General features: G+C 39.6%; 1 protein-coding gene across 6 annotated transcripts in view; it reads right to left on the reverse strand.

Annotated features, from left to right (window-relative positions):
• Nucleotides 1-17,330, reverse strand: part of ATP8A2 (ATPase phospholipid transporting 8A2) — a 333,209-nt gene that overhangs the window by 247,783 nt on the left and 68,096 nt on the right. For all 6 annotated transcript variants that reach the window (XM_051638602.1, XM_051638630.1, XM_051638621.1 and 3 more), the window contains 7 exons: nucleotides 15,496-15,623; nucleotides 14,216-14,293; nucleotides 12,535-12,623; nucleotides 11,729-11,773; nucleotides 10,355-10,430; nucleotides 3,089-3,194; nucleotides 1,622-1,704 (listed from right to left, as the gene is read on the reverse strand). In XM_051638602.1, the coding sequence (XP_051494562.1) occupies nucleotides 1,622-1,704; nucleotides 3,089-3,194; nucleotides 10,355-10,430; nucleotides 11,729-11,773; nucleotides 12,535-12,623; nucleotides 14,216-14,293; nucleotides 15,496-15,623 (605 nt within the window). The remainder of the gene's footprint in view (nucleotides 1-1,621; nucleotides 1,705-3,088; nucleotides 3,195-10,354; nucleotides 10,431-11,728; nucleotides 11,774-12,534; nucleotides 12,624-14,215; nucleotides 14,294-15,495; nucleotides 15,624-17,330) is intronic.

The raw sequence follows: 17,330 nt of genomic DNA on the forward strand, positions 1-17,330 counted from the left end.
TTATTTTTTGCGGCAAAAAAAAATTGTTAATTGAGGAGTTATTCCTGTTATCATGAACAACTGTTTGCTGGGGTTGAGTGTGAGGAGCCTGAGGAGTGCAGAGGACTCAGAAATGCCTTGCCATTCCTAATGTACAACAGATAGTCGGGGCAATGGGAGTTATTTGAGTCTCAGAACTCCAATATATATGTAGCATGTGGTTAAAGAAAGGGCTGTAGCAAAACCTAATCACAGTACAGAGTTGTGTCCTATGAGGCACATACCAATTAGCAGTATCCCCAAGGACAAAAGCTATTTCCAACCCATGTTGCATGTACTACCACAGATGCAAGACAATGAGGAGAGACAAGAACCACTGGGAGCAACAGCTTTTCTTCTTAGCTTTAAAGACTGAGCATGCTCCCAGCTTGGCCTGTATGAGGAGCACAGAGTTAAGGTGAGGTGTCCCTGGGTCTTCCTGCAGAAGACAGAAGAGCCTAGGTATTTCTAGATTGCACTACTACTCATCCTCAACTCTTCCCCTTAAACTAAGCAGCAGTTTTATGAGTAGTTCTAAATAGTTTATGCCAAGTCCCAGAAAGATAGATGTTTCAAGTGCTTAGCTTGGCAGTGTACCAATAAGCTTGAAAGTGAACACTGAGAAGACAAAAATACATCACTTATTCTTACTAAGTTCCTTACTATGTATTCCAGAGACGAAGTTCTCATACTAGTTGCACCTGTTTAATCTAGAGCCATTTTCACTTAGCCTGCAATTTAAGTCAGAATATGGCCCCATGAGTTCGAGACTGCCAGTGTCAACACTAACCCGTTAGCTACACGTGCCTGCACAGAGCTTGCTAGGCTTCTTCTACTGGAGATCTTATGCAGAAGAAAAATTCCATTTTAATACAAGAAATCAAACATTTTTCAGTAATGATTAAACATAACAGTTAAAAAATCTTCCAGACACATCTGTGCTAGCCACACAAGGGATATTATCTTCAAGCACAACTGCTATCGTTTCCCATATAAATCTTACAAGGAGCAGCTGAGAGAGCTGGGACTGTTTAGCTGGGAAAAGCAACAGCTGAAGAAAAACCTTATCACTCTCTACAACTACCTGGAAGGAGGTTGTAGCAAGGTGGGTGTTGGTCTGTTCTCCCAAATAACAAGTGACAAAACAAGAGGAAACAGCCTCAGGTTGCACCAGTGGAGGTGGGCAGATTGCATATTAAGAACAATTTCACTGAAAGGTTTGTCAGGCACTGGTAGTACCCAGGGAAGTGGTTGAGTCACCATCCCTAGAGGTATTTAGAAGACATGTAGATGTGGTAGTTAAGGATATGGTTCAGTGGGGGACTTGACAGTATTAGGTTAAGGGTAGGATTTGAAGACCTTGAAGGTCTTTTTCAACCAGAACTATTTTCTATTCTGGTCTATGAAATGTACCAGTAAAACCTGCAGCTTCCTATTGCCCGTCCCACACAGAAGGTCAGAGGACTTAAAAATAGAGTAAACTCTTCCCAGTATGAAAAAGCCTTTTGCATGTAGCATCCTAAAGGCAATCTCACAAGAACCACACAGGAGACATTCACACTCTGCATGAGCTTGGCAGCCTGTGTCATGCACATTTACTTACCGCATCAATGATAACTGAATGTGGAGTCCGTGCTGTGAAGACATAACCAAGTTTTTTTGCTCCTTTCACTAATGCCCCTTCATCTGCCAATACAAGAAAAGCTTAAATGTAATCTGGTATGTAGAAGAGGTCAGCAAAACACTTAGATATGCCACACTGCTGAAACACAGAAGGCCCCTCTTCCCCACATACTTTCACACCTTAGGGTTGCTAGAGTAGCTCTGCACACTTTTCTGCAATAATATTCACACTTGAGAACTACCAAGGCCATGTCATACCAACTACACAAACTTCATAATCTGTATAAAACATCCTGTAACTACTGAAGCATTAAACCCTATGGTTGTGGAGGACTCATACTTTTCTACATGAAAAAGAAATACCTGTTCTGAAAGCAAGATCAAAGCTGTGTTATTCTCAGTTTCTACAATAGTCCTTTAATCCATTTCCTGCTGTAAAGGCACTAAGTTCAGGTGCTATAGAAATAGTAATTATCTTCTGGAGACTAAACTGGCCAATGTCTTTAAGAGCTTAAATAACCAAGCTGAAACCAAAGCCAACACCTCTGTCCCTAGTATGTAGTTACACAGCTTCACTAAAGAGCAAGTGGCATTAAGAACAACCACCACAGAAGTGTATTTAGTGCTCAGCTCAAGCAACCATAATGTCTCTACAGCTTCCTTAAGTCTCCTCTCATCAACACTGCTCATCAAATTCATCAACACAGACTAGAGCTACCCTACATGGGCTGCTCACCTAACTCTCCAGACTTTCCATTAAGACAAACAGAAATGCTGCTGCTTTATGACTCAAAACATCACTACCACAACGCTAAAAACATCCCCAGAAATAGAACAAATTTGATGGGGAGCAGGGATAGCCTTCTGTTCTGCATTTTGGCCCTTCTTGTTTTGTACCACTGTGTTGCCTGAAAGAAGAAATGAGTGAAGAGAAGGCCCAAATACAGCCAAGATTCTGCTCTTTGTTGTATAAATGTATTCTATCTGTGTAAAGCAACATGGGAAGCTTCTAGATGAAGAAAAAGTTTGTACTTGTGCCAAATGCAGCAAGTAACTGTTCTCTGCAGAAAAAAAAAAAACCAAGACAAAAACCAACAGTATTTCCATAGGCCAGGTCTATGTAGGAAGACAAGTCACTGAAAGCTTTACTTTTGCTTTTCACCCCTGCAGAAAGAGGCTAGAGTAGACAGTCTCATGACAGCAGAAGAGACCATAAGCCTTGCCTAGCTCTACAGAAACATCATGGATTTGAAAGTTTTGTATGAAGTATTCAAAGGCAGTTGTGTGCTAGTGGCAGAAGATGACAGATCTACTGCTAGCGTCATGGAGGACATCCTGTTTTAAATTCAATCACTTTTAAAAAAATGTCTGGACTTGCTTTTCATCCCCATCCATCCACTTCTACCCCCTCACTCCTTCCCTCCCCTGAAAGACAAGAACAACCAACCTGGAGAAGAGGCCTGGTAAATTATTGTATTTCCTTGTCTCTCAGGAACAACAGTATGACACACGGCCAGCAGAGTCAGGAACTCCTTTATGTGCACAGCTGTGGGCTAGACAGGACATCAGGAGAGTTAGGTTTAGTATTACACACATACTGAGAGGCAGCTGTTCACTAACCTGAGAAGACCTCTTAGGTACCACAGACAAAAAAACACCACAACTCTGTCCTCTATTTATAGTAGCTGTCTTGGTCACAGAACATCAATACAGCAGAGTTAAGGGCCAGCAGCAGCAAACTAGCATGCTAATGATCAAGACCCCACTTAAGCTGCAGAGAGCTGGGAAGCCAGAATATTCACCCACCTTCAAATATAAAAGCATTCATTTTGGAGATCCCAAAACTTCATATAGGCAAAGATGACTGGCACAAGACACTGATCATAATCAAGCAATAGGAAATACTACTTTGGTAGCTTTCACTGCACTCCTAGTAATGAGCATTCAGAACTTTCAGCAGTTTATTAGTCAGTAGAAGGCAACATCACGTGCTCTTCCACAGGCATACATTATCCAGTCAAGCAGAAATTTGATGGTCCCTACACATTTAGCATCATGAGAACACACAATATAAAACATTGTTCACAAACTGCCATCCCAAAGTGCTAAAAGAGACACCAGGTCTACAACTCAATGAAGACGCTACGACACTTAAATCACAGGCCTCTAATCAGCAAATTCTGGTGACTGTAGCTACAGTGACTTGAAACAGAGTCCCCCATCCCATTCTTTCCACCTTTGCCCTTGGCACAGCATTTCCCATCTCACAGCGTCAAGAATGATACTCAGCTGCCCATCTCCCAAACTTCTTTAACAACTTCATCCACAGTTCACACAGATACTTGGCTGAAACAGCTGAAGTGAACACGTTCCCCTTCCACTCTGCTGTATCTGTAGCATCCACAGTTGGTAGCATCAAAATCTGAAGTCACAGCAGCCATTTACTCAGTGACTGAGTCAGACAAACTTAGCAATTCTACAGAATTGCAGAAAGCCTTGGCTGACTTTGTGAACTCAGAATTTTTTTGCATATGGAAATACCATCTAGTTTCCAAAGTTTTCATTAGCATAGAATACTTTATATATACTCTGCCTTAACAGAGCCACTACAAAATCAAAAGCATTACAAGAGCTCTTAGTGCAAGGTCAGGCCAAAACCCCACTACTGTATTAGTAAATTGAAGGTCAGACAGAATATTCTAGTAAAATAGGATCCAATTCTTTCAAACACAGAATTAAAAGATGCTTCTACACAATTTATTTGGCATGTTTCACAACATAAAACGGTTACAATGTTCAAAAGAAACTTTTTCCTGTGAGAGCTACGTGATTCCAAAAATCCTCTTATGTTAGAGACTTGTATTACATACATTTTTCTAGAAATATATGCTGCATTACTACCTGAAATGCACCACACAATCATTTTACAAAACCATTTAATTACACAGAACTACTGAGACATTAAAGACTCCTTCATTTCCCACTTAGAGGGGCACTGAAAATGCAACTTCTCACAGTTAAGCCAGCAGCATCCACAACTGCCTATCAGCCATGTTAATGTTTCTCTTCCCAAGCCAAACTGTGTGACAAAAACAAAGTTTTGGTCCATCTCAGGTCCTATGTCAGGGACAACACCAAGAAGAGGCAAAAACTTGAGTTTGTTTGGGTTTTTTCAATATGGTGCACATAGCATACTTGTAGGACAGAAACACACTCACAACAGCAAGGTTTAATTAGTAGGAAGTAAATTACAATAAAACTACAAAACAATGTCAACCAGCAAGTGTATTAAAGCATGTAAACAAAAATAAAGCTTACCAGAAAGAAGCATAATAAAGAGACTGCAGATCCACTACTTATATTTTTTACTTAATGTGCTTTGACATTAATATTTTCAAAATAACTATTTCACACAGGACCTTTATCTTTGCATACCAAAACTTCCAAACTGTATGCTCACATGCCACTAAAATAACAAATTGTAGCTTTTGACATGCTGGAGAGCAGATGCTGTGTTCAAGAAAATTAACAGAATATAACCAGAGAGTGGCGTGTGAAATGTTAAGTCCACAGCAAATTGCTGGTCAAGAGGTTACTGCTGCTCTATTATTTCCAGTGAAAGTAATGAACGTAACTCCATCTCAAAACGCACAGCCTGCCAGATTCTCATTTCAGCATCCACTGCTCCAGACCTTTGATGTCCTTCCTACACATGTACCACCTAGTCCCATACCCTTTCATAACACGTGTTCCACCAGCTGGAAACAACCTGTCTCCGGTCATGTAATAGATTTTAATCCTTCCTACATACATATTTCTGCTTTCAAGCTAGCAATGTAATTTGTTGCTGTCTTGGTATTTTCACAGCTCACAATGGATTACATGGCAATCTTCCAATTCTATAGCAAGAGATCACCAGACAGAGGCAAAGTTTATCATGTCAGCTCCTCCACACAGCTGTCATTTGTTTCCTTTCTATATTGTTCCAGCACTGACAATATTTCTTGTCAGTGCTGGAATGCATCAGGACAGAGAACTCAAATTCCTACTTCAGAGCTGTGAATAGAAAATTATTAATGGCTTCTATGGCAAAACAGACCAAGCTTAACCACAGCATGAAACAGAAGTCCCACGGGCTACCTGATTCTGCTTTATTACTTATTTTCCTCTGTTAAAGAAAGATACTTAAATTCTTACTGATGGCATCCAAGACATTCCTTGCCTGCTCGTTTGTCAAGTTCAGCTCTATTTCTTCCCACCCCATTTTCCCCTTCTCTATTTATCTGTAGCAGACACAAAGTTTGCATATTTTAGTCTCTTGTTCATCTCTCCACAGGTAGCTCTCGTTCTAAGTGCCTTCCCCATATCTTTCTGTGTGCCAACAGCTCTAAAGCTATTGCTTCTTTCTTAATGTTTTTGCAAAGATCCATGGAACACATGGTGTACAACCAACTATCCCAGGCAACATACACAACTGATTAAACTTACTTTGCACTCTGCCCCTACAAGCAGAGAGCTACAGACACATTGAGACATAGTCTCGTATTTCTGAAAGCAGTTTCTGGATTATCTACAAAATATTATCTACCCCAAAAGCGAAACTCCCTGTCTAGGAGGCACAACATTATCCCTTATCGAGCAAGGCACTGATCACTGGTCAGGCAGCTGTATGACAAGCTTTCATCCCTTTGAGTTCTCCCTTGTTTAAAGGAGTTGAAACTTCTCTAAACTCCTGAGTTGAAACTTGGTCTTTTGGTTAGCAAACTGCACTCTGCAGAGCTACATATCTGCACATTTGTCACACGTGTCCTTATCTGGGCCTCCTCACTGGAGACAGAAAATGCATTATTCTAGCCAGATGTTCACAGCCTGATAAAGTTACAAGGAAGTTGCATGTGAAGTTAAATATATTTATTCACCTCTCCTTTTTATTATAGCAGTATCAGATGAGTGCTTCCATTCACAGTACATGCAGATGAGCAGAAGTGAGAGGCTTTTGAGTATGTGGCCTAGAAATAGCCAATGGGATATTAAGGTAGAGTATAACAACCTGAGCTTACTTATTACTATGAATAAATACAGCACATTTTGGCAGCTAGTAAAATACCTACCTACTTCATTACCAGGAAGAATTATGACTTACTGTCTCAAAAAGATGTGAACTTTCCACTGTTTTGTTCGTTAAAATACCTGAAGAACCGTGTGAGGACACAGGTATGTTGGACATATCTAAACACTGAAGTTGGTAAGGCTGGAGATGATCAGAATATTTCAAGCACAGACTCAATAGCATTTTAAAATCAATATAATTAAATGCAAGTTTATCTTGTCCAAAGACACCAAATTGGATCTACTATTAAAGATATTGCCTTGTACTTGAGCAAAAGTAAATGTCCCATGTGCAATAAGGGCAAAAGTAGAAGACTAAAAAGTATTACTCATCAAGCTATAACAATTAGTCATCTGTAAACCAGTATGTTTTGACAGTTTTCAGGCAACAGTTATTGTTTGAACTGAAGCCTCCCAGAGGTTCTCACCACCTGAGTGTATTTTCCCCCTACTCTATTTTAAATTCCAGTTTTTCATTTTAGCAGTGATATGCTTTTCTTGTCCTGCTTTCCTAAGGAATTAAGAATCAGCAGAAAAGAGCAGTCATTTCAACAAAGCCTGATAAGATTTAGTTCCCAACACTTAATGAAAATAAGCAGAAATATGGGAGATTTAAATGAACACCTTCATTGAGGTAAAGGCTCAACATGAACACAACAGTTACTCCTTCTGCCTGACCAGCTGCTGAACTACTCATCACACAAACTACTGAATAAATTCATGCATCTGTACCTATACAACTTGCTGCTTCTTGCCTAAGCAGTAATTTGCAGGCCACAGAAGAGTTTCTATGTGAATTGGAAATAGAGGAAGTTCAAAGACAATCCAGGAAGATAATAGAAGTCTAGGACAGGACCAAGCTTACTAATTCTTTCACTTCTTGACCTTCTTCCCCACTCTCATTTCATCAGGGTAAAAAATAACCCCACACCAAACAAGCACGCATCTCCATTCTGAGTTTATTCACAGCACATGAGCAACTCTCAAGCACAAGATGAAGACCACTTAACATATTCAGCAAACTGTCTTTTAAGTTTTCGGAATTAACTGTTCTTTTCTTATTCTACTAAGAGTTAACACCATTTTCCCTACAGAAACAAGCCAGCATCATGGTCTTGGCACTTCTGCACAATCTGTTCAACAGAAGCTGTTACAAGGAGAAAGCACAGGCAGACAAACCTGGGTACTTTCTTCCACATTAAAATCCCAGAGAAGCCAAGAAAAACCTCCACATGTTTTTAAGACAAGTTATTTTTCCTTGGAACACTTCCTGCAGGGCAATAATTCTTTGACTGTTAATCAAAAGTGGACTTGGCCATCAGTCACCAGTGGCCCAGAAGAGCTATGAAATTTAAAGGCAATGCAGGATGTTAAAAATCTTCCTAGCAGATGGAAGACAGACTCATGAGGACAAGCACATTAATTTTTATTTTCAACTTGGAAAGAAAATTACTTGGCACTGTGACAGCTCTTAACACTTGTGACTGGATTGAAAAAAACACAATCTTCAAGACCAGAGCAACAAGCACATACTGAGTGATTGTGAGAGAGTAAAGTGACAACTTCAGCTGCCAAAGGGCAAATGTTGAAAGGGAATTCATTGCCCAGCTGCGTACAGCATCATCTGACCCCACAAAGCAGCTTGTGCTAGAACACTTTAGTTTTATCACTTCAGTTCCCTAAATGAGTACAGACTGTCAGACATCTGTAAATGCAACTACCTACTAGCTATGAAAACTAAGACACTAAGGAGTTTTAAGGTGCATAAACTGCTTCCTTATGCCTAACAGCTGACCTCAACACATTGATGCAGTTTTACAAATGGATCTCAGCTTCCTAAGCAAACTGTGACACACAGTCCTTACATTCTTGTGTCTGTGCTAAATCACCACTTGTCAGTGGGTGGCATCCATCCTTCCAGTACAGCCAGACTCCGAAAGATGTTTTTGACCTACACAAGGTACACCTTGAGTCTTATCAGCCAGAAGTTTTCCCACTGATTGTCAAAGGGCCAAGTTAACAGCGTGCTCAGCCCAACAGTCAGCGGTACAGTGACAACAGCATTTCTGTTCAAGTTGCCAGCCAAAGGGAAACTTGATGCATAAGTGCTCAACATGTAAAGAACAAAGACTTCTATCCAAGCTGTCTAGACTATGTGGCACTAAAGGAAGCTACCAAAATCCTTTATTTGCCTGATACAACAGCAAATAGTCCTTCTATCTCCGAAAGTAGAAGCTCTACCCAGAGGAGATCAAAGAACAGTTACCCCAAAGCTAAAGGACCATCTCAAGGCTAGATGAGAAAGTCCATCTCACAGTCCACTTAGTGTGTCTGCTTTCCTAAGTTTATTAAAATGTACCAAAGCACTTTTCTGTGTATATGCCTAAAGCAACAATCAGGAGAAAGAGCTTAAACACACTTTATCTGTAGTCTACCCTTAAACCAGTAGCCTTCCATTCAGAATCAGTACCTGGAGTCAGCAACTGCCATAAACCGTAACTATACCCATATATAAAGAAATAGAACACAAAAGAAACAGCCAACACAAGCCTTGGCTGCAAGTAATCTGCACTGGAAGCACTTCCCATAACACACAATTACAAAAGCCACACGGAAAACCAACACATTGTCCTGGCAGGGCCACCATCCTGAAGGTTTGAGCACAGGAGCCATCTTCAGGCTCTATCTCCAAAAGGAATATGTAGTGACATACAAAATAAATACTCCTTCAGACCTTTACACCATGCTGCACTTCAACTTCTGAAGTACCATAAAGCAAAACAAAAAGAAAAGCTTTGATGCACTTTAACAGTAGGTTCTAACTGTACTTTAGATGCTCATCTCAAACCTAACCAGTCTAGTTAGAAGTTACAGTCTAAGGAGAGCAATCAGCTAATTGAGTTTGTACTTGCCAATACTCAGATCTCCTACTGAGAGAGAAAGTTTGTGCAGAATAGAAGGGTTCTAATTCTAGCAATTGACTTACATTGTCCATTGCCCAGTCAGACCTTCCTAGCTGTATGGTTTCTGAAAAAGCAATGAACTGACATTCTCTTAAGGAATAGGTCCCTCAGGGACATAAGCAGTTAGGCTAAGATCACTAAGTCTCAGGCTAAGCCTAAGCAGGTAATTAAGTCTATCTTACATCCTCTAAGCCATTGAAACTCTCAACATTTGCAGTATTTAAAGCAGGTCTCACTCCAGAACCACCTTGTAATGTTCTGGATTACTTTTTAAAATAGTATTTTAACAGTATGGATGTTTGAACACTCCAAGTAGTTTTTCACTTTAAGAATTGTAATTTCTACCATCATTTGCTGTAAGACACTATCTTCCCTATACACTAGCTTATAGGAAGCTGTTTTGTTGCTACCTGGTACCCATATCTAGCTCATGGTTTCCTTCCAGCAGTAAGACAACTGAACAGAAAGGGGCTGTAGCAGCTACTTTGTTTCCTTTTTCCCCACTCTATCCTTGCATCTGTGATTACATGACACACCATCAGAGCAGACTTGATCACACAACTAGATTTGTTTAGTATCCAGTTTCAAAGACGCCTAGAATAAGGTGTTTAAGAGACATGATATTCGAAGAGTAGACTTACATGGTCATTTTCAATGTTTTGCAGAAGTCTTGGGTCATCAAATTCACATGATTCACTGGTGGAAGGAGGTAGCTGGCTGCAGAGCAAGACAAGCATACTCAAACATAACAGTGGCAAAATTTCCAATCTTAATACTTCATCTATTTTGTTGGGAAGCAAAGGAAAAACCAAGTAAGATTCCACAGTCTTTGGAAGTATTGAGAAAAGATCAAATGAGTAATGCACAAAGTGATGAAAATGAGCAGTTGCTTCTTCAGAACTGCAGCAAGTAATCCAAAATGGTTACACTTGAAAATGTAAGTGAAAAGATTCAAATGTCAACGCACTTCCCAGGACAGAGACAGCAGAAGCTGTTAATCCTACTTGAAATACATGGATTTCAAGTGACTTGCTTTCCAGACAGGCAAAAGATCAGTATGCCTAAGCTCCCTCTAGTCAGCCAGTTCTGCTTTAAGTTAATCCCCAAAAGATTTTGAGTACCACAAATTAGTACATGGAAGAAACTCTTCCACAGAACTGACTAGAAGTGTATAAGGACAGAAAATACATCAATGAAGGAAACAGCAACTACTGAAAAAAAGAGGAGCAAAAAGAGGAGCACCACAGAAATCACATCTCAGCCAAAGTAGCAACCTACTGTCATACTGTATCACCTTCTGAAAAGGTGATCATAGAAATGAGACGGACCAGTGGAGAAGCCTAACTTAATTCATCAGAAAGTGGCTAACAGCAGTCAGTGTCTGTTTCTTCAGTGGGAACTCACTTCTTAACCTGTATTTGCCAAAACCACAACAGCCCTCTCTGGCTCTTCTCCGTCTTCCTACTAATCTGAACACCCTACAGCAACACCCATGTAACACTTCACTCCTTTCTGTAGAATGGGACAGAACCATCACCTCTATTCATTAAATCCCTGAATAAAGGAGAGGTTCTGTTGACATGAGATACCTCCATATCAAGCTCTTTTCCAGCTTAATCATTAAAGCACAGCATTTTAATAAAGAACTTCCCTTTCTTTTCCTTGTCAGGTTTGAACTTTGTGATTGCCAAGAGTAACACTCAGTCTTCCAGCTAGAGGTGAGGTAAAGGAGGTTACTTGTAGCTTGCAACTTGGTTGCCTGCAGTTATAAATAAGCACTACATTAGCATGAATCCTAGCCACCCCAGCAACTGCCTATCCCTCTAACCCCCTTTATCTACCATCTCCCTATGCAGAAGATCCACCCACCAGCTTTGCATTAGACTCCTGCTGGAAGAGCATTTTACTCAAACACATTGCTCCCTTGGGCTTCTTCCAGTTCCAAACTGGAAAGCAGTGTTTATATTTTCCCCACTCTGCTATGCAGAATATAAGCATCTTAAATATCTATTTACCTGAAGTCTTCTGATGAACGCTCTCTTTCTAGCTCAGGAAAGTGGCTGAGGGGTAAAAAAAACAACAACAAAACAAACATTTATTTCACTTTGCAAACCAAAAAGTAGGTATAAAGTAAAGAGCAATGAGTCACACATACAAACATATGCTGAAACCATGGGTTCAGCTGTTCACACATTTGAACTAAGTTCTCTGCCTTTTGAGGTATCTAATTTAGCTATCATGAAACTCAAAGCTTACTTGCATAGAGATCTTAAGACTACCCATTTAAAACTAAGCAAAGACTAAGATTTAGTATTCAAGACTCAAAAGGCCAAGTGCTACAAAACACGCTCTTGCCTCAGAGGGATCCTTTGGACAGAAACAGAAGAGAAACAATAGGGGGGTATCCCTCCCATGCAGGGAATATTAAAATATACAACTACATTTACAGCTACATGGCTGTCAAGAAATTCTGGTTCACCTGAAGTAACAGAAACCTGGATTGACAATTGCTACCCCTAAGCTGCATCTTCTTTCTCTCTGGAAAGGCCAAAGGTTCTTTAGCACTCCTGCTTTAGTTTAATCATGATTAGGTAAGTTAGAAAGCATGCAATTATTTCTCTTTACTTGATCTGAAGTACTCACCAGGTCTGCATGTCATACTTTGTGTTGCACAACATGAAAATGAAAGCTAGTAACTGAGACCACAAGATACTAAAATACAAATCGAAGAACAGAATTGTTCTAATCCTGTCTTGATATAGAAATATGTACCACTAATAAGCACGCATTAAGCTACGGAGTTTCTAAGAGTCATACCTACCCATACGTCACTCCAGCAATACTACATTTCTTAAAGGTCATGATATTGCATGTTAGGGTACCTGTTTTATCAGAAAACAGGTATTTTACCTGAAAGAAAAAAAAAATTGTGATTTTCTATCTTCAAAGTAACAACTCTCGAAGTGGAAAACTGATTAAATATCATGAAAATTCTGAGAGGCATATGGCTCAAGTGTTACAGTATGGGCCAGGGCAGCTTAGTTTGTCTTACAAAAGCTACAGGAAAATAATCAGGAAAGTTATTTAACAGCATTACTTCCTCTTTATTCCTAAATGCAGGAAGGCCCAAATAGAAAGTATCAATTGCCAAGGCTCTAGTGTGGTCAATACAGAGGTACTTGCTTGTGCTAGTGGAACATTCACCAAATGCTTAAATGTACTAATCTCAAACAGCAAGGCTGGAAATTAAAGCACAGAATTTTAAGATTGTTGAAGAAACACTGGAATTTAGCACACTGAGGAAATTGTGTGTTCCAGAGATCACCAGGAATCTGTTGGGAGGCTTTTTCCACATAAACAGCACAGTGCAAGGCATATCCTAAAGTCTGAGCAGTATTCTCTAGGCAAACACACCCTTTTTTCTGGCATCCAGGTGAACAGTCCTGAAGTGCAAGATGCACCACCACAGTCAGCACTGCCCAAGGTAATCATCCCCAAGAGAAACCAGTGACTTTCAGCTAGAACTTGGAGATGACCCAAACACAGCAATATGACTTCTTGGAGCACTGGCAGACTTAAGATTCCCAACTTCAGTGGTCCACAACAGACCAGTATTAATTACAAATTAAATTCCACACTGTTTTACCTCTCCACCAGGTAAGATTTTAAACCAGCAAGAGGTAGGAAGGGACTGTGATAGCATAGGAGTCCGTCAGCCAATTTAGACACAAGAATACTTTGCCTAGAGCTGCAAAAAAGCTTTCCTTCAATATTTGTTATTCAGTTCAAGACAGAGCACTACATCACTAGGTAAGTGATCCTTTAGCTGTGCACTACACTGCTTCCAAATACAGCACTAACTTTAAACTTGCACAGGCTGCATTTCCAAACTGAATACCTAAACATTTGTAGAACTTGAAGACATTCATTAATAATTTCAGCAAGGAAAAAAGCTAGGATTTCTCAGTGGTACTACAAAATTCCACTGGTAAAGTTTTCTAGTAACCTTTTTATGGGAAGCCCTTCTGTTTTGAAAAAATCCCATTTGCAGAATTTAAAACAAATCTCTTAAAACTACAAGATAACATACAGCTATCTTTATCTGAAAGGAAAATGGAAAAGCTCAGAAGAACACAACCTAAATTTGGAACAGAACTGAACTTTTTTACTTGCATTTCCCGTGAGGCGGTCAGAAATACAAAGAACTAAGAACAGAGAGGCTGAGGCATCTCTTCAACACACTTGAGGAAAAAGTCAGTTTAGAGTGAACACAAGAAATAAAGATTCCATTCCCAGGCTTAAAGTTGCCCACACCACAGGATAAAAGTTAGGGTCATATCTCATTATTTTACTTCGAAGAACTAGACTAACGAAAGTAAAGAAGTTCCATTAACCTGAGCCACAGAGCATTGGAATAAATCACGTTTGTACAGCATGCTCTCATATCTTTAACTTTCACAGAACATAACACAAACATGACACTTAAGAAAATGTTGTCTTACCTGCCCAAGCTCCTCATTAAGGTTTGAGGTCCTGGCCATTGCAGGTGTATCTGTTTCAGGGTAATACATATCTATGTCCTGAAATGACAACAAAATTAGACCTATGCTATCCACTGAAGTCTCCCGTCTTCTTTTAGTCAGTTCCAACTTGGCTTGATTGGTTTAACTCCACTGGGAGAGGTTCTGAAGGCCTGAGAGGCAAAAAGCATCCCAGGCTGAACAAGGGTGCCTCCCTTCCAAAGTTTCTCACTACTACATGTACAGGAAAAAAACCAGATCCAATCAGAGGTAATTATAATTTTCTTCATTGCATCTCTAGTCTAAGAATTTAGTACAGCAGGAATACATTTTAACAGGCAGCAGCCTTGTTAATCATAGGTCTTCAGTTACAACAATGCAATTCACTCAAGTCACATCCATGATTGGAGAGACAATCCAAGAGATTCTGAAAACAACTCCTTGTATTACTATGTTTACTTGGGAGAGTGAACAAAACAGCTACTACATGAACTACAGCAATTTCATAGATAAGCTAGTTAAGCACCTCCAATACATTACAGGCAGTTCAAAGAATAGACATGTTAGACCTTATTTACTTGTATTTTAGAGGAACCACTAGAACTTTACTGAAGGTCCAAGGATTAATGCATACAAAGACAAAATATTCTTCTTGGTTTTGTTCAGCTTAAGAGACATTACTACAGTATTTTTGGTCTGCAACTGAAGAGAAACACACTTTGATGTCAAAGCTGCCTGAACAGAGGGATCACTGTTTTGTTGCATAAGGCACCATCAGCTCATCTCCTTACAGAAATACTATGATTCACACCACAGTTGACCTTTAAGGCACCCTGAGGATTAAGAAAAAAAAAAAGGAAAACAAAACCACCCAAGCCCTTTCCTTCAAGTCTAGTCTTCCCCTCTGCTGTGGCCGAGAGAAGCTACCAAGTCCTGAAGAGCTTTCAAAAGATATTTACTGAACATGCATCAGCTGAGACACCTCCTTTAGCCAAAAGAGCTAAGCCTTTCTTCTCACCCTGAAAGCCTAAAATATACAAGAATTATCATTTGCACAAGGGATCTTCCTACAACAAAATCTTTTCACTTCCTATGGAACACAGGACTCAGAATAAATTCTTAAATCCTCTGAACTTCTTCCTCCCATCCTAGAAGTTTTATCAGAAAAATTTTCAGAAAATCTGATAAAGATTGGAGGGTGGATTTTGTTTTTAATAATACTTTGCACAACTGATGTTAACACATTTATTCTTGTTACTTACCCAATTTATAAAAAGAGCCTGAGTAAACTTGACAACTTCCAATGTCACCAGAAGACTGATTGGAATAAGGTTGTTGTACAAGATTATAAATGTCAGCAGATTGTATCCAAAGTTGACAGACAGCATTTCTGTGGGACAAAAGATACAAGGCATCAGACAGAAGGCAGTCTCAGTGGTAGAGAATAAGGGCCATCATCTTTCTGCAGTTGACCTGATCAGATTTAGTAGCGCTAAAATAATCAGCAAGTGTGTTGAGGCCTAGTACAAGGGCCTTAATATTGATTTCAACAGTACACATATAAAACACCCACAGAACAAACGCCCAGATACACAGCAGATTATGCCAGGTGAAGGGCAAGTTTGGGGAGGATATATATTAGGGAACAAAACACTTTCTGAACCATTTTTTCTAAACAGATGGTGACAAGCATGATATTCCACACTATAACCCAAATTTAGAGATGTATCTGATGTGTCAATTGCCCCAATTAAGAGGAATCAATATCACTAGTACCTTTCAGAAAGTGCCTACTTGGCTCAGCAAAGCTAGAAAACAAAAAAATAGACTAAAATTTGTTCTTCTAAAATCTACCAGCATTGGCAGAATTAAGAAGTTACACTAAAGGTATCTAAGAAAACAAGTTGACTGTTAAATAGACACCTAGTAAATGAGCTAAGGCATCCTGCTTAGGCACAGGACCTGTTACTAATGGTGATGGTGTCAGGCAAGTTGCCCAAAAAATCTGCAAGCACAACTGCTTCTAAATAGAAGGGAAGCATTTACAAACAGCAGGCCAGAATGGACACAGTTCAGCAGAAACACAGGAGGAAGGCTCCTGCTCATACTGCTGCCCACAGCTTCTCTTACATCCAAAGTCTGTGTTCCTCTGTTCTTGAACCTTAGGGAGGCACTTCAGTCAGAATGCAGACCAACCAGCACAACAGAGTCACTGCCCACAACTAAAGGGTTTTCAGTGTTCAAGATAGTAAAAAGGTAGGGGAGCCAACTAGGAGGAGACAGAAGTCAAAGACTGTTGCTGAAGCCTAACAAAAGCTAAAACTTGAAGTTTGGACCCAGGCACCTCTAAGCATGAGCACACATGAATGCCATGTATTTGGTCCATTCGTAGAAAGATTACAAGCACACTTGATTGGAAAAGGTTTCTTCCAATACCATCTTAACAGAAATTGGACATTTAACAAACATTTAACATCTACCTGCCTAGCCTGAAAAAATGCTTTTCCATATGTGGCAGTTACAGAATGGATAGAAATTGTGTGTTCTATTTACAAAAAAGAATTTATTCAGACTACTATGTCATGCTAATTCATTACAGGTAATGTGTATTTTATTAGCATAAGTTCAAGAGTTTGCTCCATTCACCTTTTCCAGTATTACTTCTGTGATTGAGAGGAACAAAAATAAACTGCCTCATTAAAAAATAAAGGGAAGGTAGGGAAGATGCTCTGAAAGTGCTGATACTACTGCAAGACATTACAACTACCAAAAAACCAAACTCAAAGATGAAGTACTTTCATGCTTCTCCTACCAGAATTTTTTTTTCATTACTATAATAATTGCAGTTCTTAAACTTCACCCTTTGCCAGGAGACATGCTTTGCCATCTGTTTTGCAGTCATCAGCAGAAAGACCATTCATGGTTTGTAAGAACTGTTTGCAGATCTGCATCTCTAGATGTTTGTTACAACACATTTTATAGTTAGCTAACAAACCACTCAAGTCACAAGTCTATTGGAGAGCAATATATTTAATCTTTAAGTGTTTGTATAAAGCCCATCTCTGATATCTGAATAAATTCAGTGAGTACAAATTAA

Source organism: Apus apus, chromosome 1 (genome assembly GCF_020740795.1).
Source record: "Apus apus isolate bApuApu2 chromosome 1, bApuApu2.pri.cur, whole genome shotgun sequence".
Classification (NCBI taxonomy): Eukaryota; Metazoa; Chordata; class Aves; order Apodiformes; family Apodidae; genus Apus; species Apus apus.